The sequence below is a fragment of the Hyperoodon ampullatus genome (genome assembly GCF_949752795.1).
Source record: "Hyperoodon ampullatus genome assembly, chromosome: 11".
In the NCBI taxonomy this organism is placed as follows: Eukaryota; Metazoa; Chordata; class Mammalia; order Artiodactyla; family Ziphiidae; genus Hyperoodon; species Hyperoodon ampullatus.
Window position 1 is genome coordinate 59,164,413 of NC_136924.1, and position 25,318 is coordinate 59,189,730.

The following is a 25,318-nucleotide window of genomic DNA, read 5'->3' on the forward strand; positions in this document are numbered from 1 at the left end:
AGAAAGAGAGGCTGAGCCTCTGAGCACAACCTTATTATCCTTATGGAAATCTCCACGGGAAGGGGTGAGCTTCTCAAGTTTCTAGAGTCTTTCAGACATAACAGCTCTCACTCAGCCTTTTCTTGAACATACACAGGAACTCTCTGGTAAAGGCATCAACAACCACAGAGTCGAGCAATTTAATGGCCCATCAGATCACGAGAAAGAGCAGGCCCACCAACCCTTCATATCAACGATGCAAGGCAAATTCACCTTACAGGCCTCTGAGTGCTGGGGGAAAAACACCTAAACCAGGGATCTGGTGAAAATTCAGCCTTGGACAAACATCAAAGAGCTCTGCGGTCAGGCACAGTCAGAACCCACATTCCAAGTCGATGACAGGAAACTTCTTTTTTTTTTTTTTTTTTTTTTTTTTTTTTTGCGGTACGCAGGCCTCTCACTGTTGTGGCCTCTCCCGTTGCGGAGCACAGGCTCTGGATGCGCAGGCTCAGCGGCCATGGCTCACGGGCCCAGCCGCTCCGCGGCATATGGGATCCTCCCAGACCGGGGCACGAACCCGTATCCCCTGCATCAGCAGGCGGACTCTCAACCACTGCGCCACCAGGGAGGCCCCAGGAAACTTCTTTAACACATGAATCTTCCAGAAAAAAAAGGGGGGGGGGGGAAGAGGTGAGGAGGTGAAGCAGAAAGAGAGGGACAAAAAAAGCCCCACACATTATATGGGTAAAAGAAAAAAAAAAAAGGTAAAAACTGCCAGTGCCCAGAAATTACAGAGAGGGCATTACTGAAAGCTGGAGCAATCCAGAAGAACAACAGATGTAATGATTAGCTGTTTGCATCAACCAATCAATCCTGGAAACAGAGAACCACCCACATGAGATCTCCGGTATGTGTCTGCTCTGTCTAGTTCAGGCTCTGCTCTAGTCCCTCCAGTCACTACTTTTCAACGTCAACTGTCCTGGTGGCTTTTCTTAGATCTCGGTGTAGCACACTGTATTTTCATCACGACTTACGAGCAAAAGCATATATATGTATTATATATATTCTACGTTTTTCTCTAAGTTTTCTTTGTATTGTTTAAAAAGTAATGAAACCAACTGCTAAGCTGCCTCACTGAACTACCTACTAAACTGACATTAGTCAAACCAAATGTCAAAATGCATAATCAATGAGCTCTTTATTTTAGAGTTTCAATATAAATTTTATAAGCCCACTAAAAAGGCAAAATCTTCTATAAAGCAAGTCATTCTAAAGAGTAGGAAAGGGCGAGGGCGTATGCTAAGGTCCCTATCACATGTATTAATAAGCCACTGATGGGTGACTTCAGTTGGTCTAGGCTTGAGAAACTCCCATTTCTCCCCTAAGTCCCTTGGGGAAAGCTGGTGGCTTATGTGAAGATTAAACTGTCAGCTACAGCATTGTCTTCAAGGCATCCTCTTTACAGCCTTATTGCAGCAAATAAAACAGATGAAAAGCAACCAAATTTACAGAACCATTTTAATCTGGTTTGTGTTCTTTCCTCTTTATAGATCTAGAAGTACCAATGGTTTCAGGTTTGTAACACATACAGCATAAAACTAAAATACCCTCTATAAAGATGTTTTCTTCCACTAGATTTATGATTTCCAAAGTATAAGCCATGTGACATTTTAACAAAAACACAGCATAGGGATGCACATTACAGCTGTCCTGGCTGTCTCAGGTTTTGTTAAATGGGCTGATAACTATCACTCCACCTCCACCAAAAGCCTATGAGCACCCAACTCAAGAGGAGTTAAAAGCTTTCTAAATGTCTATTTAAGAGACTGGATTAGGAAAGAGTTGAGGAGGAAGATTAACTGTGGTCATTAACACCCCTGTCATTAACAAGCCACATACAGAGAACACAAACTTTATTAATAGACAGGAGTGTGGAAAGAGGAAACGCTCTCTCCCTTAGCTAGCACGAGCTCCAGTTCATGATCCTTCAAAAATCAGGCCAAGGCACTGCTTCAACCAGTCACAGAATTATTCTGGGGGCAAAGTATCCTATTTGTTGATTATCTAAGCCGCCTGCTCCAGCGAGCAAGGGAGTAAAGAGCCTTTTGTTCTTTTAGATTAAAACATCTACATTATAAATGGAGATAAAGGGTGCCTTATAAATTTCATTTGACTGTACTGTCCTCCAAGCTCTGAATGCCATTAAAAAATATAAATGAATGTGTACTACAGCAATTCTCAGAACTGCTCAAAGCATTAAGTCTGGTTCATTGGTATATTTACCACTAACACACAAATTGTTGATAACCCGTTACCAGATCACAATTCCACAAAATAATAATTTTACATGAGATTTTTCTTTTTCCTTTATTCAAATCTACCGAATTTCTTCTCCCAAGTGTCCATCTTCTCTAAATTTAGTTAGGGCACACCTAAACCCATTGCTGGGCAAGAGGTTAGATAGTCAATTGTTCCAAGATTCATGAGAAAGTAGAATTTGTATCACTATGGGCAAATGTCTTCCAGATGGTGCTTCCAACAACTCTATCCTTGGAATGTACTGAATTCATCTCAAAGCCCCACAGTCTCTAGTGAGTGTTAATCTCACACCCACTCCTCTCTATTAATTAAATGTGATGAAGCATGAACTAGTAGATCTTGTCACCTTTCATGAAGAACCTAGCAATTTCATCATAAATCTTAAGAAAAATGAGTAAGAGTAACGTTTCAGTAGATTACCACGAATCTTAGCTTTTTACATACCACTTTGGCAATTCATGTTCACAAAATATGGAAGGGTTAAAAGAGAACTGAAGTATCCACCACCAAATAAAATTATGGTCATAAAGCAGTTTCTAAACAGCCATAAAATTAAGACTCACGCTTATCTAGCTTGTACAGATTTTGGCCATCAGCAGCTTAAGGGTTACAAGGGCCCCTTCAGGTCATTTCAACAAATCCTCTATTTGAAGGAAGAGCTTCTACTATGCCAAACAATTTACATTCTAACATAGTCTTAGTTTTGCAAAGACATTCAAGAGACATAAAAACTAATGTGCATAACCAAACTAAAATCTCTAACTGCTGAGATGGTATTAGACTTCAAATCAATATGCTAAAACCTGATTAATACATCCGGACAAAAAAAGGAGTTTTTATATAATTGGAATAAGAAAGATATCTCAGACTGTAAAACTTCAGGAGTAAAAGAGAGCATTCCTTCAACATATGGCTTAGTTTTGTGCTCTGCCATTACCTTGGTGTATTAGCAACATGAATTATATTGAAGTCATAGCCTACAATTTAGATAAATAAAATCAAGCCAGTATTGAACTTTTTCCCATCCCATACAACGGTATCCTTGGCAGCTCCTTGGCCATCTATTATGATCCTGACCAATTTCTCTCTGTGGCAATTTAAAAGCTGTAAAAAATATATATATAATGGGTGGTGACAGGAGAAACAAACCTACACCAGAAATTATTGAACCTTGTACGTCTCTGCAAGTGTCTCTATTGACATTTAAGTGTGAGTTACTATGCCACAGTATCATAAAAGTGTGCTCTACACTTCAGATATCTTGATAGTTAAATGCAAAGAAAGGCCATCAGATAAAGCTAAAGGGATGGCCAATCTCAGACCACCCAGCTCTTCCACTGAGCACTCTGACACATTGCTTATGCCAAATAAGATGTTTCTTTTTTTTTTTTTTTTTTTTTTTTTTGCGGCACACGGGCCTCTCACTGTTGTGGCCTCTCCTGTTGCGGAGCACAGGCTCTGGACGCGCAGGCTCAGCGGCCATGGCTCACGGGCCCAGCCGCTCCGCGGCATGTGGGATCTTCCCAGACCAGGGCACAAACCCGTGTCCCCTGCATCGGCAGGCGGACTCTCAACCACTGCGCCACCAAGGAAGCCCTGACTCTCTTTTTGTCTAGCTTCCAACCATCATCCCAATTCAGATCCTATGCCAAAAGGATGATACAGTAATACTGATCCTTGCTCTAAAATTGGTTATGGGACATTTATTGAGGGCCAAGTAGGTGTCAAGCATTGCATAAGCAGTGAGTCTAGCCCAGTCGTCAACTTAAGGACTAAGGTTTTAAGATTCTCCTTAGTTAAGTCCGCACTGGTTAGCACCATCCCCAAAGGTTATTACAAAAAAGCTACTAAAGGGGTAACTAGTTAACAGTGGCAATATCAGGACTAGAAATAAGGAGATGTGGGTCCTATCCAAACCAGATCACTGAAAGGTTGAACTGGACAGTTCACTTAACCTTAGGGGTGTTAGCTATTTGCCCTACTTATCTCATAGGTCTGCTGTGGGGGTAAAAAAACTAAACGCTTTTTAAAATATAAAGCAGGGGCTTCCCTGGTGGCGCAGTGGTTAAGAATCCACCTACCAATGCAGGGGACACAGGTTCGAGCCCTGCTCCGGGAAGATCCCACATGCCGCGGAGCAACTAAGCCCATGAACCACAACTACTGAGCCTGCGCTCTAGAGCCCGCGAGCCACAACTACTGAAGCCCGTGCACCCTAGAACCCGTGCTCCGCAACAAGAGAAACCACCGCAGGGAGAAGCCCGTGCACCGCAACGAAGAGTAGCCCCTGCTCGCCACAACTAGAGAGAAAGCCCGTGAGCTGCAAGGAAGACCCAACACAGCCATAAATAAATAAATAAATTTATTATTTTATATATATATATATATATATATATATATATATATATACACACACACACAAAGCAGGGAAGTTAATAGTAGATGAAGTTAAAAATAATGAACACGTTGGTGTTTCCTCCTCTTTTATTTTCCGGAACAGTTTGTGTAGAATTTGATATTATTTCTTCCGTAGAAGTTGGGAAAATTCACCTGTGAAGCCATCTAGACCTGGAGTTTTCTTTGTGGGGAGGCTGTTAACTACAAATTCCATTATCCTTGATACGTATAGGGCTAGTGAGGTTCTGAATTTTTTCTGAAGTGAGCTTTGGTAGTTTGTCTTTCAAGGAAGCCATTCATTTTACCTTAGACATTGAATGTATTGGCATAATTGTTCATAATACTCCCTTATTACCCTTTCACTGTCTGTAGGATCAGTAGTGATAGCCCTTCTCTTATTCCTGATATTAGTAATTTGTGACATTTTCCCCCTGATCAGACTTGCTCGTTAATTTTATCATCTCAAAAAACCAACTTTCAGTTTCATTGATTTTTCTCTACTAGTTTTGTCTTATACTTCATCAACTACTTACTGCTTTTACCTTCACTATTTCCTTTCTTCTGCTTACTTTGGGTTTAATTTGTTTTTTCTTTTTTTAATTGAATAAATTTGACATGTAACACTGTAAGTTTAAGGTGTACATTGTGTTACTTGGATACATTTGTGTATTGTAATATGGTGGACAATGTAGTGATATTTATGTTACATAATTGCAGTACAATATTATTGTCCATATTCACTATACCATGCATTAGGTCTTTAGGGTTATTTACTACTTGTTACAAGTCTGTACCCTTAAACACCATCACTCTTATCCCTTCTTTTTCTAGGTTCTTAAGATAGAAACAGACTCTAGATCTTTCTGCCTTTTTAATTAAAGCATTTAATAATATAAATTTTCCTCTAAGCACTGCCTTGGCTATATCCCACAAATTTTGACGTTATCATTTTTATTCAGTTCAAAATATTTTCTAATTTTCTGTGTGTGATCTCTTCTTTGATCCATGGGTTACTTAGAAGTGTGTTTAGTTTCAAATATTTGGGGATCTTCCAGAGGCCTTTCAGTTACTGATTTCTAATTTAATTGCATTATGGCCAGAAAACATACTTTGTATGATCAAATCCTTTTAATTTTGAGATTTGTTTTATGACAGAAGATGGTCTGTCTTGGTAAATGTTCCCGTGCACTTGAAAAAAATGTGAATTCTGCTACTGTTGGATGGAATATCCTATGAATGTCAATTACATCAGACTGGTTGATAGTGTTGTTCAAGTCTATTCCGTACTGACTTTCTGTCTACTTGTTCTATTAATTACTGAAAAAGGGTGTTGAAATCTTCAATATAATTGTAGATATCTACTATTTCAGTTCTATTGTTTTTTTTAATTAAGAGGGTGTTGAAGTCTCCAGCATAATTGCAGATGTCTATTATTTAGTTCTATTGTTTTTTTCTTTCTTGTACTTTGACACTTATTATTAGTTGTGTAAAATTTAGAATTATTGTATCCTCTTAATGAGTTGATCCTTTTATCATCTAACCTAGTGTTAGCTACTTGCCCTACCTACCTCATGTCTGTTTCGGAAAAAGAACAAGAAAACACTTTAGAGAATATACAGGAAACAGAAGGTAAAATGTTGGATGTTAAAAATAACTTTAATGAATTTGCTGAACTATTTGTAAGTTTCACCTATGCTTGTCTCCAACTACACATATGAGGTTTGCCTATGTTTCATCAGATTCCTAGATATAATTTATTGTTGTGAAATACTGAACAAATTAGCAGTATATTACCCTCCACAATTCCCTGTGAGGTAGTGAGTGAGTCTTACTGATTTAGGGATGAGAAACAAGGCACAAGGAGTTCAAGGATTTCCCTCAGAAACCAAACTTAAGATAGATTTCCCAGCCTATTGGCTGACCTCTTTAGCAGAGGGCATTTTATTCCAACATAATTATGCCTGCTGGCTCAGATATGAACTTGCTTTATTCTAATTGTAGATTACAATCAGAGAAATACTTGAATTCAATCTGGTTCCTCCTCTCCATGGAAGAAATAAATAATGAGTGTGTTATGAAACTTGATCTTAAAGTAGTCCTTTCAATGACACCATCTCAATCCTATGCTTTCTGGTGTCCTTCCTAACAATGAAACACAATGGAACAGGCACTTAGTAAGTCTGAAGAATAAGACTGCATGTTGGGACTTCCATGGTGGTCCAGTGGTTAAGAATCCGCACTTCCACTGCAGGGGGCACGGGTTCGTTCCCTGGTCAGGAAACTAAGATCCGGCATGCCAATTGGTTTAAAAAAAAAAAAAAAAAGACTGCATGTGAAAAATTTTAAAACTAGGTCCATGACCTATTTTCAGTTAGAAAAATCTGTCAGTGCTATTTTCTTTTCTTAAAATTCTGCTTACTCCCCTCTCTTTAAAAATAATTTTAAATTGAGGTATAATTGATTGTAAGTGTTTAAATTTGATGAACTATTCTTACTGGATAGGAAATCCAGACTACACAGTCCACAGCCTCATTAGAATGAGTGAAAAGTGGCCCAGCTAGTCCATTACATTCTTTTTAGAAAATCACACACAATTAACAAGTACAGTTTGTTATCCTGTGTTAACATCCTGAGAAGTAGACAAGCAGCCAACAAAGTCTTCTGTCCCTCAAGTCCTAGGCAAAACCACCAGTGGACTACATTGGCCCAAAATATAAGACTGAGTTATTGATTTGCATTTAAAATTAACTTCACAAATAAACTCCAAGACAATTTAGGAGTCACTTCATAAAAGTCTTAGGTCCAGAAGGCTATTAGTTCTCACCTATCCAATTTCTTCCATATGAGAAACTAAGGACTGGGACTTCCCTGGTGGCACAGTGGTTAAGAATCCACCTGCCAATGCAGGAGACACGGGTTTGATCCCTGGTCCGGGAAGATCCCACATGCCACAGAGCGTCTAAGCCCATGCGCCACAACTACTGAAACCTGCGCACTGGAACGAGAAGCCACTGCAATGAGAAGCCCACGCACCGCAACAGAGTAGCCCCTGCTCGCCACAACTAGAGAAAGCCCGTGTGCAGCAACAAAGACCCAACACAGCCAAAAAAAAAAGAACTAAGGACTGAAGAGGGCAAATGGCTCACTTGGGTCTCCTGAGCCTTCCCCCGCCCCATAGCTGCCCCTCATTTTTAAAAATAACCTTTCCTTTTTTGAATTAGGTAAAATTTATTTGGATAGGGGTTAGAGAACCAGGGTATAACAGTCTGAACGATGGCCCTCCAAAAGTTATCCATGACCTAATCCCTCAAACCTGTGAATATTACTTTACATGGCAAAAGATGTGATTTAAAGATGTGAAAGGAGAAATTTATCCTGGATTATCAGTGGGCCTTAAGTGCAATCACATGTATCTTTTTAAGAGCGGCAGGAGTTCTGAGACAGACACGCAGAGAAGGCAACATGAAGACAGAGCAGGGAGAGATGAGGCCATAAGCCAAGGAAAACTGACAACCACCAGAAGCTGGAAAGGCAAGAAAGGGACTCTCCCCTAGGGCCTCCAGAATGGGCTCAACACCTTGATTGCAGACTTCTGGCTTCCAGAATTGTGAGAGAATAAATCCCTGTTGTTTGAAGCCACCAGGTTTGTGGTAATTGCAGCCACAGGAAACCAAGACACAGGGGAAATAAAATTTTAAAAATCATAAACCGGACATATATAAAACCAATTACTGATGCAAAAAGAATTGTGCTTTAAATGACCCAAAGAATGCCTAAACCCTTTCATCTTTCATTTCAAAGGGTAAGTTGAGGCGATCACAGGATGCAATTTATCTAAAATTATGGCAGATCTGAGAAGATAAATTCGGAAAGATCTAATATTTACACAGCTTCTAACAAGAACAGTGTAGGTCTTCCCCCAAACATGCTAGCTGGGAGAGCTCCCGAACAGACTAAACACGGGCAACAGTTGTCACTGTGGGTGTTCTGCCAACACAAGTGTAAAGTTGTCATCAGAAATGAACACGTGGCTTCGAGTGGCTTACAGAAATCCAACAAATCTGCGTCCTGGACTCTGCACAAGCCAACTCTTCTCAGGATGACCTGGACTCCTTCCCATTAGTACGACGATCAGCTAAAGCCATCCTCTACAAGGAGGGAAGGAAAATCAAAGTTTATGTCAGCGAAAAAAAGACAACTGCCCAGAGTCCAAGTCCAAAGATAACAATATGTAAATATCAGCCATACTAAGTCAGTTGTGATATCTCACACTGTAATTTATTGCTTTTTAAATCAACATCCAGAGCATTCAGGCCCAATTTCACATAAGGCAAACAGAAATAAAAATAGACCAAGTAAAAGGACAAGAAAAAATGCTTTACCAGGGGATGTTAAATGGGCTATTTCAATAAGATATATAAATCATGCTATGTGGTTAAATAAAATACCTTGATAAAAGCAAAAAAACAGTAGTCTTCCTCAGGAATCTTTGTACCCTGATACCTTTCTCTCTTTTCCCAGAGGTACTGTCAAGGGCAGTGAAAATCACCAGAACTTCCCTAGATAATATAAAAATCCAGTCACTTCAGAGGTATGTTCTTTCTTTCTCTTTCCTCAGTTATCATCTTGCTCACCTCCTGCCCAGACTTCTACTTACTGTATTTCAGACAGACCAGTGAAGATGTGTTATTTTCCCTTTTAGTGAATAATCATTTCATGTTTGGATGCAATAATATGCTTCTAAATTCTAAGTGCAAGTGCCTGAAATTTAGTTTTTGTAACAAAGGCTCAGCATTTTATATTGTTAACAGAAAGGAACAAATTAACAACCAAACCAGGTTCTCCAAAGGCAAGAAATAAGTCTAAACTTAGGATTTTCGATGTGATAGTCTCAGAATTTCAATGAAAAATTACCCACCAGAAAGAAATGTTTAACAAATCTATTAACTGTGACACTGTAAGAGAATTTACAATAAAACAAACAACTTTTATTTGCACACCACAGTAAACCAAAAAGTCTAGCTTCAAGTCCTGAAATTTTTCAAATTAAAATATACCATTAAAAACATCAAATAAGGGGTCACTAATTACAGCCAAGTAGCTGGCGCTGGAAATGAGATGAATCTACTCAGAGTAATCTAGGGTGGCATGATTTGGTTACCTATTTTTCAGTCAGTATTTCTTTTCCCCCAGTGTACAGCTGAAAAATCAGATCAGCAGAAATCGACCTGTGTTTCTAAGAAAATGAAATAGAGTACTATAGATGAGAAAATGTCAGAGAGGGGCTTCCCTGGTGGCGCAGTGGTTGAGAATCCGCCTGCCGATGCAGGGGACACGGGTTCAATCCCTGGTCCGGGAAGATTCCACATGCCCAGAGCAACTAAGCCTGTGCGCCACAACTACTGAGCCTGTGCTCTAAAGCCCGTGAGCCACAACTACTGAAGCCCGTGAGCCACAACTACTGAAGCCCGTGTGCCTAGAGCCCGTGATCCGCAACAAGAAAAGCCACCACAATGAGAAGCCCACGCACTGCAACGAAGAGTAGCCTCCGCTCGCCGCAACTAGAGAAAGCCCGCGTGCAGCAACAAAGACCCAACACAGACAAAAATAAATTAAATAAATAAATTTATTTTAAAAAAAGGAAAATGTCAGAGTGCTTTGCACATTTATTTGCATAATGAAACTTTAAAGGAAACAGGATTAAGTCAAATGAGAATGTAATAAGCATCTGAAGCAAAGTCTACCTTCTTCAAAAACATATTTGCCATTATTTTAGGAAGCCAAACAAACACAAGATGCAATCAACGTTCAAATTGCAAGAAATGGGGGCTTCCCTGGTGGCGCAGTGGTTGCGAGTCAGCCTGCCGATGCAGGGGACACGGGTTTGTGCCCTGGTCTGGGAAGATCCCACATGCCGCGGAGCGGCTGGGCCCCGTGAGCCATGGCCGCTGAGCCTGCGCGTCCGGAGCCTGTGCTCCGCAACGGGAGAGGCCACAACAATGAGAGGCCACCGTACCGGGGGAAAAAAAAAAATTGCAAGAAATGGTAAAAACCTTAATGAAATTTTCCTTTTATCCAATCAAACAATGATCAGCTATATCTGAAGAGATAATCATGAGGATTTAGTGATCCATTTACTAAAGGACACTTCCTAAACACTTCACCCATCTTCTCCCTCTAAATTCCAACTGGCAAAATAAAAGATTTTGACAAGATAATCAACTCTACCAACTGTCATTTCAGTCAATGGTTTTCAAGTGGAGATTTTGCACCCCTCCCTCCCAGGACATTTGGTGACATTTTGATTGTCACAAGTAGGGGTATGGTGGGAGGTGAAATGCATTTATCAGGCTCAAAATATCAATAAGTGCTGAGCTTGAGAAACCCTGTAGTAGATCAAGATTGTATTCCTTTCAAACCTAAATAAATTAGGGACAGATACCCTTAATCTATTTCACTTTAGTTCTTATAAACTAAGTAGCTGCATTATTAGCATACCTACGAATAGTTTAGAAGCAAATACAAAATAGGTTTTCCTTTTGCAAGTACCAGAGAACGTGAAAATCTCTCCTTCATGATAAGCTCATCTAAAATCATCTTCCTTTTGTACAATGTCAGGAAGGTCTCTACTCATATAAGATAACTTCATATGTATTTGAACTTATTACAGTATTTAAACATTTTCCCCTTGACACTAAATAAATCAGTAAATATTAGAGCAGTATAGACTCTGATACAGCCAATATGCAATGAAAATTTGTTTTACTAAAATACACTCGACTGATACGAATGGGCATTACTAATGGGATATGAACTGCATATAAAATACTTTGAAGGAAATATAATCAAAAGGCAAAAAAAACCCCAGGTGATGGATGAGTCCTCCTGTCTCCAACACCCTAAGTATCATCCTCCTTAAGCAACTTCCTTTTTATCCAAATCCAGATATCCTCAATGGAACAGCAGAAAGGGCTTAGGAGATCTGTAATGGTGTAAAGAAAGAGATATATATGGAGAGAAAAGTTCCACAGAGAAGAGCCTAAGATAAAGGCACTGGGGACATGGATGATACTTGCAAAGCATTTAGCATAATGCCTAGCAGGTATCAATACTAAGTACTCAAAAAAAGCTACCTTTTTAAAATTTGTATTTTTAAACAGAGGATCACCTTAGTTCTTAACGGAAAAATAGAACTTTTTTGAGGTGTAAGGAGGTGTTGAGAAGTACTTGCTTATAACTGAAAACACAAAAACAATAGGCTTTTAAATTTAACTTGAATCACAAATTATTATCCCTGAAAAGATTTAAACATTTGAAATCGGACCTGTCTCCATCCCACTGTATCCCTAGAGGTAACACGCTTTGGTATGTAGCTTTCCAAAACTTTTTCTATGGATTTACAAATCTCTTTGTCCGTGAAAATATGCATTATTACAATTATGCTAATTTTTCTTGGGTACCTTTCCACAACAATACAAAGAGATTTATCCTATTCGCTCTAACATTTCAAGTCCGTCTTCCTTAAGAAGCGAGTTCTCAAAGTCAAAAGACCTCCCTTGTTGCCCGCCCCCCCCCCAAACCTAAACATTGCAGGATGGTGGGATGTACCCACATAGGGAAATAAAGCCAAACTCGAGAAATATAGGAGTAAACTTACAGGTTCCCTACCAGAGAAGTGTGCGGCCTAGAGACCCAAAGGATTCGTTCAAGTCATTGTGAATAAAATACCCACCCCCTCGCGCCATCGCAGGCAGTGACTCCCCATCCTTGCATCCCCAAATCTAAGACCTCCCTCTTTTGGAGCGTTGATTGGACGGCCAGCCCGAGCGCTTTCCGTAAGCTGTCCGCCTACTGGCTCCAGATTTGGTCCATCCATTTAACCGCCCGACTGCCGCATCCCCCATTGGAGTCAAACCGCTGCCTCTTGGAGAAGCCCAACCTACCGCGCGCTTCGTGCTCATTGGCTCAGTGAGCCGCTGCTCAGGAAGAGAAAGCCCGCCTCCTACATACCGATGGCCCAAGGACCGGTCAGTCGGCAGCTAAAGGAGGACCCAATTGGCCTATTCACTCGCCAGTCAAACTCTTCGGCTGCAAAGCGCCACAGAAACTACGGGGATAAAACATCCCGCCCCTGTTCTTCCATTGGTTGGGTGGACCCACCGCTCCCCCTTCACTAGCCCCCACCCCGCGGTCCATTCATTTCACACAATAACGGGGCCAACTGGAGTCGGTTCAAGACCTCGTATGCGTAGGCAAGACTGTCCGCCACTTACCCGGGATCGAGACCGATCACTCACGCTAACGTCTCCCCTGTTCCTCGGTGGTGAGGCCGGACCACAGGCCGCCGCTGCCGCCGCGTTCTGCGCAACGCCAACCGCCCGCCAAAACGGATCCTTCTCTGCGCCTGCGCGACCAATCCTGGAACTGGACCCTTTCCCCGCCCATTACGCCTGCGCAAAAAGGGGCCCAACTCCCGCCACTACGCAGGCGCCTTAGGTTCGCCGCTGTCTCCTGCCCGCCATTTCACGTGTTCCAAGCGCGAGGCGGAACTTCTTAACGCGCCTGCGTAAACTCGCCATTTTACTACACATGCGCTCAGCAGGCAGTCGCTGCCAAAAAAAAAAAATTGTTACATGGTAACTACGTTTCTGATACATAGTATTAATCATGGTTTGCCAGATGAGCTGAAGATAAAATTCGTAGCGTAGAGAATTAAAAAGTTATCTAAATACCCTAAGTGTATTCAAACATGAATGATTGGCTGACTAGCCAATCAAACTACTTACGAATAGTATTACTCGGGACCCCATAGACACCCCCCCCCCGAGGGGTGGAGACTGCGTAGAACGCCCAAACGGATGACGTTACACCGCACTGCAGTACCAGAGACCAATAGTAAGGGGGAGCTATTTCAAATATCCAATCAGAGCTACTCAGGGGCGGAGTCTACCAATGCTGAAAGCGAGGAGGCGGGATAAAAGAGCGAGGCTGAAGGTAGGCTGGCAGATACGTTCGGTAGATTACTTCTTTCTGCTCGTGGACGCCGCCGAGTAAGCATCGTTAACGTCTCCCCCGCCCCCCTCCACTGCCGTCATGTCTAAGTCAGAGGTGAGTAGGACGCTCTCTCCAGCTAAATTTTCTTTCTCGCGCCTTCCTTAGTTCAGTAGGGTTCGGCCTGGTTTGACTGCTTGCCCCAGCCGGTTCAGCAGTTCTTCGGTCGCTGCCAGGGCCTACCCCTCCCTAAGTTGAGGTCGCCATTTTGTCCTCTTCGCCATGAGGCTGCCGTCCTGCAACCCTTAGCTATCACGCAGGCTCGGTCCACCTTGCAAAACTCTTAAGCACATTCAATCTTTTTTTTTTTACCTTGTCTCAGCGGGCGACTTTCTTAAAGAGCATTTATAGTCGATATTGGCGATGTACTCCTCCCTCCTAGTCCTTTTGTTGCGCGTGCGTCGAAGGGAGTGAGGGACGCATGCGCTCGGCGCCTCCCGGCCCACCCAGCGCCCAACATACCGCCTCCCCCAGTGCGGAGAAGCACGTGGCATGCTGCGACCAGAAGGAACAATAAATGTTTCGTACGTTGCTATCTAGTTTTAGTTTTGGTTCTCGTAACTGGAAGGTGTTTTGCGTTATAGCCCTACTTACTGCTTTTTGTTTCCCCCTACTCATAGTCACCCAAAGAGCCCGAACAGCTGCGGAAGCTCTTCATCGGAGGTTTGAGCTTTGAAACAACCGATGAGAGTCTGAGGAGCCATTTTGAGCAGTGGGGAACGCTCACAGATTGTGTGGTAAGCCTTGAAAGAGACAAAGGACCATAGAACTCGTTGATTTCTTTGCCTTAGCTTGCTGTAGTTACCGTCTGAATGCTAATGGGATTATAATTTTAAGTAAGGTGTGGCTTTAACTGATTAAAAAACTCCCAATTAATAGATTAACTTTAGATGGTTAGTGGGAAATTGAAGGGCTTCAGACAAAGGGTTGGTATAAAGTCTCCTGTTGCCTTAAGGTAGAAAAGACAATAGCTTCTGGGGGCTTACCACGTATTAAACATTAAAGGTAATGAGGGATCCAAACACCAAACGCTCCAGAGGCTTCGGGTTTGTCACATATGCCACTGTGGAGGAGGTGGATGCGGCCATGAATGCAAGGCCACACAAGGTGGATGGAAGAGTTGTGGAACCAAAGAGGGCTGTCTCAAGAGAAGTAAGTGATCTTCCCCCCCCCTTCCCTTAGTCATTTGGAAGTGTGCCACTAGGGGGACTTAACATTTGGGGGTGTAGCAAACTTAAAATTCTTAACTTGTGGATAGGTTTTGTTAATATAAGTTAACTTAATTTTTTTCGTGTTAGGATTCTCAAAGACCTGGTGCCCACTTAACTGTGAAAAAGATTTTTGTTGGTGGCATTAAAGAAGACACTGAAGAACATCATCTAAGAGATTATTTTGAACAGTATGGGAAAATTGAAGTGATTGAAATCATGACTGATCGAGGCAGTGGCAAAAAGAGAGGCTTTGCTTTCGTAACCTTTGATGACCATGACTCTGTAGACAAGATTGTCAGTAAGTATCAGGTAGCTGGCATTTGCTAAGGGTTCTGAAATCCATGCTGTATTCTAAATGCTGAGTTGGTGTTTTCTTTATCTTCATATTTTTTCAGTTCAGAAATACCACACTGTGAATGGCCACAACTGTGAAGTAAGGAAAGCCCTATCTAAGCAAGAGATGGCTAGTGCCTCATCCAGCCAAAGAGGTCAGTTTGTTACTTAATTAAACCTTAAACATAATTTTGAGTAATTCCAATTTGTATAGCCTAACACTTAAAACTTGTCTCTTCAGGTCGAAGTGGTTCTGGAAACTTTGGTGGTGGTCGTGGCGGTGGTTTTGGTGGGAATGACAACTTTGGTCGTGGAGGAAACTTCAGTGGTCGAGGTTTGTGTGGTTATAGTTTACTAATGAGAGTTAATGGTAAAATTATAATTATCCCCGGATGTCTTATCCAAAGTTACATTTTAATCCAGATGTAGTTCTGGCTTCTCACTAACCGGTTGTTAGTCTTGCATACGGAAATAATTTACTGATTTAATGCTTCCTAAAATTTAGACTTAGAAGGGGGTGACTTGTATGCGATCCACATACTTCAAACCTGGTTTTTGTTTGTTTGTTTTAATTCTGCTTTTCTCCAGGTGGCTTTGGTGGCAGCCGTGGTGGTGGTGGATATGGTGGCAGTGGGGATGGCTATAATGGATTTGGTAATGATGGTAAGTTTTGTTTGTTTTATTTGAGGAACCACAGATTATAAGTTTTGGCAACCTTTAGAATAGGCTAATAGAGACTAAAACTCTAGTGCATGATAAGCTCAATTCTGACCTAATAGCATGTTGTGAGCAGGCCTTTAGCTGTCATGCTAGCACAGAATTTGACTGTTGAATACTTTTGTCTTATTGAGAAGAATTGTATTCTTGTAGGTGGTTATGGAGGAGGCGGCCCTGGTTACTCTGGAGGAAGCAGAGGCTATGGAAGTGGTGGACAGGGTTATGGAAACCAGGGCAGTGGCTATGGCGGGAGTGACAGCTATAACAACGGAGGAGGCGGAGGCGGCTTTGGCGGTGGTAGTGGTAGGTATCCAGTGATCCAAGTACTGGTGCAATAGCTAGATTAGCCTTTTAGAGTTTATCCATATGGGGACTTGATGCTTGTGTGTTACGCTGCATGGTACTTTTTTAACGGGCTTGCAATGCTACCTCCTCCTAGCTTTAAGCTGGGGCCGCCTCACTCCCAAAATAGATAGATGGATAAGTGGATAGGGGTGTCTTCAGTTGGAATTAGATTAGATTCTAGCAGGATTTAGTGTCTTAACTCTTGGGGTCTTAGGCACTTAGTTGATGTATCCAGCATGTGTTTGCTGTGCCCCTGGATGGGTAAAGGTCTTCAAGGCAAGAGAATATATTGTTTGCTATACGGTGGTGAGTTGGGTAAATTTTTTTAGATTATTGGATTATTCAACTGAATGCCTGGCCCAGAAAGGATAAAATACAAAGATAAACATTGGAGCCACCAGTTTTGGGAGCAAGGCAGATCAAGCAACTTTTTTACTTAGAACACCAGAATTTATCATTTTCCCCGAGTAACAGATAAAGGCCCTCTTTTCCATTCTTAGGAAGCAATTTTGGAGGTGGTGGAAGCTACAATGATTTTGGCAGTTACAACAATCAATCTTCCAATTTTGGACCCATGAAAGGAGGAAACTTTGGAGGCAGAAGTTCTGGCCCCTATGGTGGTGGAGGCCAATACTTTGCCAAACCCCGAAACCAAGGTATGGTGTATATGTGGTGTGGGAGGGCTAAACTAGTACCGTTGAGGAAAATATTAGACCTTTAGGCAATGCAGGTGCAGGAAAAAAGCTGACAATTTAAAATCTTGAGGAAATTTTAAGTGACTGGTAACTTGTAGTTCAGTTAGGAAAATCATGTGAGCCCAAACTTGTGAATTTGATTTACATAATACAAATATGAAAGCCCCAAATATAAAAGCATTACCGTTATTATTCATACTTCTAAAGCCTAAGGGAACAAATTTGTTCTTAGGTGGCTATGGTGGTTCCAGCAGCAGCAGTAGCTATGGCAGTGGCAGAAGGTTTTGATTACTGCCAGGTAAGTGAACACCTTTTTTGGTTTTCACTTAATTTTCTTGTAATTGATAATGAACACAGTAACCCTAATGTAGCTGAGCAGTGAAACATAGTTAACATTATAATTACAGTAAAATTGTGGATATAAAGTTAATATTCAGATCAGCAAAATTTGTGGGAAACAACTTGCTATTGGATTGTAGCCTTGAGTCTTAATATGTTTAGATTAACAACTTTATTCCATATTGTTCAACAGGAAACAAAGCTTAGCAGGAGAGGAGAGCCAGAGAAGTGACAGGGAAGCTACAGGTTACAACAGATTTGTGAACTCAGCCAAGCACAGTGGTGGCAGGGCCTAGCTGCTACAAAGAAGACATGTTTTAGACAATACTCATGTGTATGGGCAAAACTCGAGGACTGTATTTGTGACTAATTGTATAACAGGTTATTTTAGTTTCTGTTCTGTGGAAAGTGTAAAGCATTCCAACAAAGGGTTTTAATGTAGATTTTTTTTTTTTTTTTTGCACCCATGCTGTTGATTGCTAAATGTAATAGTCTGATCATGACGCTGAATAAATGTGTCTTTTTTTTAAATGTGCTGTGTAAAGTTAGTCTACTCTGAAGCCATTTTGGTAAACTACCCCAACAGTGTGAAGTTAGAGTTCCTTCAGGGTGATGCCAGGTTCCATTCAAAATTTATTTACAACCTGCTTTGGTGGAGAAGCTACTGTCTTCCGAAACCTTGGTGTAGTTGAACTGACAGTTCCTGCGTTGTGACCTGGAGTTCACCGTGAAAAGGGTCACCCAAGCCAAGTGATGGAGTTTTTTGATTATTAATATATGATTGTTGGCATATCCTATGCAATATATCTAAATTGGATTATGGTACCAGATATAGATGGGAATGAAGCTTGTGTATCATCCATTATCATGTGTAATAAATAAACAATTTAATACCCTCTTGAATGGAATGACAACTGTATGGATTTGGGACTGGCAGAGCTTTGGACCTTCCCTACCCGCTACCCCTGATAATGTTAAATGCTTCTATCACAATTCAAGTTCAAAACTCTGCCAGAGAATAGAAACCAGATGCTGGCTAATGCCACCCCATAAATCCACAAATTAGAAGTTTTGGGGAGACCTTTTTAAACTGACCAGTACCAGTAAGGAATTTACTCTTAACACAAAAACAGGTTTACATTAAAGGAAAACTGCAGTTTTTGTTCTGGTTGGGTGGGTCTTTATATAGGTTTATGGATTGACAACACTAGTAATAATTATCTGGAGATAAAAATTTGTTATGGTGAGGAGCCATATTATCTACTTTAATTCATGCTAACTGCAGTTTTCCTTTAAATACGGCACAAGATGACACAAACATTCTAAAATGCTGATTGTATAGAAAATGATTTCTAAACCTTTATAACAGTTTACTTAATATCCAATCATTGTTATTTGTACATAGCGTCCTTTGAGCCCTCCCTTTGGTACCCTCAATTTCAGTGCCATTGTACTTAGTAGAATAGAGATTTGTTTATCAATAGGACTGTGTATTCCATCCCATGGGTGTGTTACTTGGAAGTTTGGGGAGGGGGTTGGGTGGGGTTGGGTGGGAGGTGGAGGTGGGTGGGAAAGCGTGGGTAATAGTTCCATGGGCTTGATACTGGCTGAGTTTGCAATGGCAGGTGGAACCTTAACTATTGAGGGAGTTTGCAGATACCTCAGGATTCGTGACAATGCCTTTAAAGATCCAGGAGAGATGTTCAGCTACTAGGAACTGCTAGCAAGTATAGCGCGAATGGCTCCGAGGTCAGACACTCTACAGCTGAGAGTAGACACTTGTGGTATGTGGAGTACAGATAAGCCAGGGGCAGGCCACGGCACGCTCCATGAAAGCTAGGAGGGAGTGAAGTTTCAGTGACCATCGCAAGGAAGGAGGCAGACAAGAGTAAGGCACACCTGACTCTTAGGACTAGCAGTCAGAACCAGGAGAAAAGGTTTTATTGCTATGCTGGTAGGTAAGAACAGATTTTACTTACATCCATATAGCTCTCTAAAATCCAGCTTTCTCTTATATTTTCTTTAATATATTGAGCCAAAACTAGTCAAGCTGAACTTGGTTTTTCTGGAAATGAATTGCTTTAAGTTGACACCCTGCTCTTGGTGGCTCCCAACTGAAGGAAGCGAGCACTTTAATTCCTTCTGCAGTGATACATTTTCACCCTTTAATTTCTATATTTCCTATCTTCTTTTGACCTATTAACTTAAAACAATGGCTCAAAGTAATGTATTAGAATCTTCCCCAGAATGCTGGTGGGAGGGTGGGTGGACCATTAGTCGGGGGGGTGGGAGGGTTTAGCCTGAGATGGAACTTGTCTCTGAGAAAAGCTAGTTCTAAAGGCTGTTTACTTTTCTAGGGAGGAGTGTGCTACTACAGGCTTAGCAACTCTTAAAAAACAAAATTCCAGTTCAAGCTCATGGCTAAAAGGTAGGTTTTTATAAAGTAACAGTGCTTAGTATTCCTAAAGTAAAATGCCAAGCTGTGCCTCAGAACTTAAAGTAAGATCTCATAATTTGTTCTATTATCTGATCTGACAGGCTGTAGCCAGCAAAAAGCTATTAAAGCAATTGGATTCTCAGTAAAGAGAATGGATGTAATTGTGGAATCTCACCTGCTTACGTATATACTTTTTTCTTTTTTGCAGGACCATCCTTATGAGGACCTTTATCTGAGCCACTGTGCACTTCATTTTCACTGCCATGCAGTAGTCATTAGCTGCTGTGCAGCTTTCATCATTCAATTTTGTGAATGGGCTTTTTAAAAATAAAATGCATTTAACTTGGTTTTGATTCTTGTTTTCTGTGTCTTCTTCATGATGTTTATGGTAAATAACTTGAGATAGTGCATATTCTTTACTAGATCAAGTTTGAGAATGGGAAATACAAGGAGTTAATGGTAAACCAGAAGAATTTTACCCTTATTCCTTACCAGTGTTTTTCCCTGTAGTCACTAAGCTGTTGAAAGAAAACTGCGTTATAAATGTTTTAAGGATAGCCGCGTGTTAATTCAGATGGAGGAAGTACTGGGTTGGTTTTATGTGATTGTAATACTATGTGTTACTATTTTTTATTAAAGTTTGTCCCATCAGCATCCATGGTTTAGTGAAATCAGAGGAACTGGTTTTTTTTCGCTGCAGGAGTAAATCTTGACCCGGTTAGGAGTGAGCTGTTCGCTACTGCTCCACTTGAGCGGGTCTTTTTTGTAGCTCTCCTGGCAAGGGAAAATGAAGGTGTAGTAAAGGCCGGCAGATGCTGTTGAATTTGAGTCTCATTTGTTCAGTTCCTGAGGGGCATAGTGGATCTCATCTTTGGTGAATAAATATTTAATTGGTCAGCTATTTCAGGCTTCAAAAATACTGAACCAAGGGTAAGAAGGTAAAGGAAGTTCTTTATGTTCTCAAAGGTAATGAACCTAAAAATATTTTAAAGCAATAGTTGAACTCTAGGAAGTGCTTATATTTTTTCTTCCATCCTCAGGAAAGGTCATTATCTAGCCTCAATTTCCATCCTTGATGAAAGAGAATGAAGTGTGTGAAACCATAGGTCAGTTATTTTACTACCAGAATTACAAGTAAGAATCTCCATTTACTGAATGAGGCTTCTCTGATCCATACAACAATGGTTTGGAGGGATAGAACAACTGAGGCTACTAGTTTGCTAAAAAGTAAATTCCCTATTTTTTAAATGAGGAAATAACCTGTAGGAAGATAATTACCTTGTTCAAATTCTTGTGACCACCCTTCCGTCTTTGGCCTTAGGTACTGTTATAAATGTGTATCTGAGGGTCTTCCCTGCTACAGTGTACTCCGTGAGAAGTGTCTCCTGTTCACTATCTCCAATGCCTAGAACGATACCTAAGCTTATTGGGTGCCTAGTAAATATTGGTTGAATGAATGAATGAATGTTTAAATTTGCCTCTGAATTAACCATCTTTGTGAGTTTGGTTAGAATGAAAAACTTCATTCTGAAATCCCTTAAGCAAACTAATCAAATGGAACAACTAAACTAATCTCACTACTTCACAACTAATCTCATTACTACTTGATCCCACATGTTCAGGTTTTTGGAAAGTTGACAGGTTGGACTGTCTTCAGATCTATTAGAAATAGGAAGCTTTCATTCCCTAGAGACGACTTTTTTTCTGAATCTGTAGGCATGAAGATTCCACTTTGATCACTTATGCCTGTGCTTTTTTGTCTCACAACTGTAATGAATATCAGAACTTGGAAGTGAGGTTTCTCTATTGAAATGGAGCTAGTAAAATTGAATAGAAGTGTAAAGAAGCAAAATACGCCAGAGGTAATTTATATAATTAGTGGTTGGGAAGAGTGGGAACCACCCCAATTCCAAGCAAGGAGATGAAGGTGTTTGGAGGAGCTTTGATTGATTGGACTTTGATCCATGTGGCTAAGAATTCTGAAACAGTCGTGTTCTAAGAAAAAATATACTAATAAAAGGCCCTAGGGCTTCCCTGGTGGCGCAGTGGTTGAGAGTCCGCCTGCCGATGCAGGGGACACGGGTTCGTGCCCCGGTCCGGGAAGATCCAACATGCCGCGGAGCGGCTAGGCCCGTGAGCCATGGCCACTGAGCCTGCACGTCCAGAGCCTGTGCTCCGCAACGGGAAAGGCCACAACAGTGAGAGGCCCGCGAAAAAAGAAGAGGCCCTAGATCTTCATGGATCTAGAAAGGGGGGGCGGAGGCACCAAAACAAGAATTGGGTAACATCTGTTTAATGTAACCAGGGAGATGGAAGATTTCACTGAAATGCATACTGTGCTCCACTGTGGAGCAGACTTGGTACTCAGACCTGGGTGTGAAATCCCCTGAAACTTGGGTGTCCAATCAAATTCGTTCCAATCAAGAGCAGCTCACTCAGTCTTCTGAGAGAGCTCTGGCATACCAGGACCCAGGCTGAGGGAGTCCCATAGAAGCAGGCATGAGGAGGGGAAAACGGCCTGTGGGCGTTCTAGGATTTCCAGTGCCCCCAACTTTGAAAAAGGAGTGGCCTAGCACTCAGGGAGCTCTCACAGAGGGTCTAGCTGGCTCTGGCAGCAATCCCAGCTCTATAAATAGGGGGCCACCCGAGAAGGTGCAGTTCCTCAAATCATCCATGGCCCCTGGCTCTGAGAAGGGGAGTGAAGGTGGTAGATATCACACTGCTCAGGCCCAAGTGTCGTCATGTGTCCCGTCCTCATACAGAGCCGTAGGGGAAAGAAGCAAGCTCAGCAGAACTACCTCCCTGCCACCAACAGGCAGTGAGCTCTGAGGGGCACCCCCTTCATCACCCTCCCTCGAGAAGGAAGACACAGCGGAAAGCTATTTCTGTAGAGTGCTTTATATACCAAAGCTCAAACAAGAGATTGGAGACCTGGGAAACTGAATCACGGAAGAGAGATTCCAGCCCTCCCCTCACATCCTCGCCTCCAGGCAAGCCTCACTGAACACACCTTGGACCTTCCAAATGCCAGGTTTCCCATTGTGGTCCCTCCTGGTCTACAGAACTCAGCTCCTTCTGGGCCTCACGGTTGGGGAGTACCTTTATCAGAAGAGAATGAAGGAAACCTCCATCACCAGTCCCACCCCTCCGGCCAGCTCAGTCTGTGGCCTCCATCTTGGTCCCCCGGGGCACCAGGAAGATGGCCCCATCAGCAGCCTGGTGCAATGCATACTCTTCAGGGGAGTAGCTGTTGCCTGCTTCATCCCGCAGGTGCTGGAAAATGTCACGATACAGCTCCGTCAGCTGTTGGCGCATGACCTCCAGGGTCCGGTCGGCCTCGCCTCGGGCCCGGAGGAGCCGCTCCCGCTCACTGCCCAGCCGCTCCAGTTCCCGCTCCAGCTGCACGATGGTCTCCAGCTTTCTCTTGCGACAGTTCTGGGCGGCCACCTTGTTCTTGCCCCGCCTTCGGATGTCCCGGACTAGTGCCAGCTGGCTCTCCGTCAGCGGGTACCGTGCCAACAGCTCGTTGAAGTCATCTACTGGCAAGTTGACGATCTTGTCCGTAGGGAAGGGGATCTTCATGGCCAGGGCCCGACGCTCGTCCCGACTTCCCGCCTCCCCCCGTGCAGTGGGCTTGGCCCGCACGGGGCCCGAGGAGGGCTCTAAGGCTAAGGGGTTCTCGGCAGGTGGCAAGGCATAGTTGGGGTGGGCCAAGGAGTTGGGCATTAGTGAGTAGGGGTACTCCACTGGGTACATCTCTACGAACTCGCTGCGACGCCGACCAGCCTCCGTCCCCTCCAGCTCAAGAGATTCAGCGTCACTATAGTTGAGGGATAATCCTGAGTCGGATTCTGGGTCTTCTTGGGGCTTGGATGGCCCCGCTGACAACCCAATGTCCAGGAGGGCCAAGGGGTCTGGGAGGGGCTCACTGAGCAGGCCCGAGAGGGTCAGTGGCTTGGAGGCTGGTACGGTCATGTTGCCATAGGAGTATGGGGGGTCTGGGACATGAGATGTGGGTGCTGGGAGCTCATAAGGTGGTGAAGAAAGGGGAAAGCCGGCCTCCGGGTGGACTGAGCAGGGGCAGTAACTTGGAGGCGGCGGGGGCCCAGGGTATGGGGCCGGGGGCTCGAAGGATGGCTCACTTGGAGCGTTTAGGCCCTGCAAGAAAAGACACCAAAAGGTTTGGAGACAGGCTGAGGAAGAGAAGAAAGCAGCTCTCTCTCAGAACCAAACTGGGTCCCGCTGAAAGACCCAGTGAGATAATCACAAGGGAAGAGAACGGTGCTGAGTATCACTGAAAGCTTCTGGCAAAGTTGTGATACAGTTTGTTCACGAGGAAAGCGGCTTAAACAAGAAGGGAAGTCACGCAACAATTATGGAATCCCCGCCTCTTCAGGAGAAGTTCTTACTGTATTGAAAGGGCTCATGTCCCTTTATTTCCTTCAGGAAGACAAGGAGTGTCTCCATGATGACCCTCCGAACCCTCTTCCTGCTGCCCCTATCTAGGGTCAAAGGGTCAAGTTCAGACCCTGGCCATGCCCTGGGTGCCCAGCAGAGGGAGCTGCTGTAGGGCCCAGGCATGGTGGCAGGGAAGAAAAGGGGGTGGGCACAGAGCCAGGTCTGGGGCTGAGAGTTACCTTGGGGAGCCGGCACAAGCTCTGCCCTCTCCCCTTCAGTCCCTCCGTCCCTGCCCAGGTGCAGAGAGGAGGAGAGAACGTGCTGGAAAAAGGCCCCCAACCCACATCGGGGAGCCACCCTGCTCCAGCCCAGCTGGGGACAAAGGCATCATTGTTAGGCCAACAGACACCCCTTTGTCCAACTAGCAGGAGGAGAGGACCCCGGCATAGTCTGACCCCCCTTCCCAAGGTCAGAACTACAGCTCTGCTACCTGAGGGAAAGGCCCCCCCACCCCCCACCCTGCTGCTTAGGGCAGGGGGAGGAAATGAGGGAAGAAGATGGGCAGGATTGGAGGAGGTCAGAACAGAAGAAGGTGAGGAAGGGAAGGCGGTACAGGAGGTGGGGCAGAGAGATGTAAGCAGAGTGACTGCCAAGAGAGCTTACACCCCCAATCAGATCCTTCCTTCCCCACCACTCCTATCTCCTGCTCATCCACACTCCCTCCCCCTCAATGCTCTGATCTTCCATCCAGATCACCCTCTGACTCCAGCCCTTCCTTTTACAGTGCCTGGAACATTTCCACCTTGAGACCCTGGGCTCTGCTTGCTCCAGCCCCCTGCCTCAGTCCCAGCCAGACCCACTGTTTCTCTGCTCCTCCCTCCCCCCAGCCCTGCCCCCTAACCCCACTCACCTGCAGCTCAGTGATAGACATGATCTCTTGCCAAGTCAATTCCATCTCACCCAGCTCCAGAGTGGGCAACTGTGTCACCCTGTTCCTGCTCTGCTGGGGGGGACACGGGGGCATCCTACTGGGCCAGGGCCTGGTCCAAGGTCCCGAAAGCCCAAATGGTCCCAGCAATCTGTGTCAAAGGAGAAAC

At 43.3% G+C, this 25,318-nt stretch overlaps 3 protein-coding genes across 8 annotated transcripts in view; 1 reads left to right on the forward strand and 2 right to left on the reverse strand.

Moving 5' to 3' along the window:
* CBX5 (chromobox 5) overlaps positions 1 to 13,083 on the reverse strand; it is a 28,185-nt gene extending 15,102 nt beyond the window's left edge. Inside the window, exon 1 of the mRNA XM_079715183.1 lies at positions 12,969 to 13,083. The gene's annotated coding sequence lies outside the window, so the exon portion shown is untranslated. The remainder of the gene's footprint in view (positions 1 to 12,968) is intronic.
* A 672-nt stretch (positions 13,084 to 13,755) lies between these two features.
* On the forward strand, positions 13,756 to 20,170 carry HNRNPA1 (heterogeneous nuclear ribonucleoprotein A1). 6 transcript variants are annotated; one of them, XR_013811156.1, is made up of 12 exons: positions 13,756 to 13,803; positions 14,367 to 14,483; positions 14,752 to 14,898; positions 15,045 to 15,255; positions 15,353 to 15,445; positions 15,532 to 15,624; positions 15,879 to 15,953; positions 16,161 to 16,310; positions 16,853 to 17,008; positions 17,280 to 17,345; positions 19,744 to 19,814; positions 20,032 to 20,170. XR_013811156.1 is itself a non-coding variant. In XM_079715517.1 (11 exons), exons 1-10 carry the CDS (start codon positions 13,789 to 13,791, stop codon positions 17,333 to 17,335), a joined length of 1,113 nt encoding a protein of 370 aa, XP_079571643.1. In that variant the 5' UTR covers positions 13,756 to 13,788; the 3' UTR covers positions 17,336 to 17,345; positions 20,032 to 20,170. The 6 variants fall into 6 exon arrangements, 3 of the variants coding, with proteins under 3 accessions (XP_079571643.1, XP_079571642.1, XP_079571644.1); XR_013811158.1 differs by lacking the exon at positions 13,756 to 13,803 and adding an exon at positions 14,140 to 14,270; XR_013811157.1 differs by lacking the exon at positions 16,161 to 16,310.
* Positions 20,171 to 22,979: 2,809 nt separating this feature from the next.
* On the reverse strand, positions 22,980 to 25,289 carry NFE2 (nuclear factor, erythroid 2; the record flags this gene model as incomplete). The annotated part of the gene is made up of 2 exons (XM_079714196.1): positions 25,132 to 25,289; positions 22,980 to 23,981 (listed from the first exon to the last, which is right to left on the reverse strand). Exons 1-2 carry the CDS (start codon positions 25,243 to 25,245, stop codon positions 22,980 to 22,982), a joined length of 1,116 nt encoding a protein of 371 aa, XP_079570322.1. The 5' UTR covers positions 25,246 to 25,289.
* Between the last annotated feature and the right edge of the window lie 29 nt (positions 25,290 to 25,318).

Coding starts and splice junctions, on each gene's coding strand:
- HNRNPA1 (XM_079715517.1), top strand. Junction 15,256..15,352: donor CTCTGTAGACAAGATTGTCA/GTAAGTATCAGG, acceptor ATATTTTTTCAG/TTCAGAAATACCACACTGTG. Junction 16,311..16,852: donor CGGCTTTGGCGGTGGTAGTG/GTAGGTATCCAG, acceptor TTCCATTCTTAG/GAAGCAATTTTGGAGGTGGT.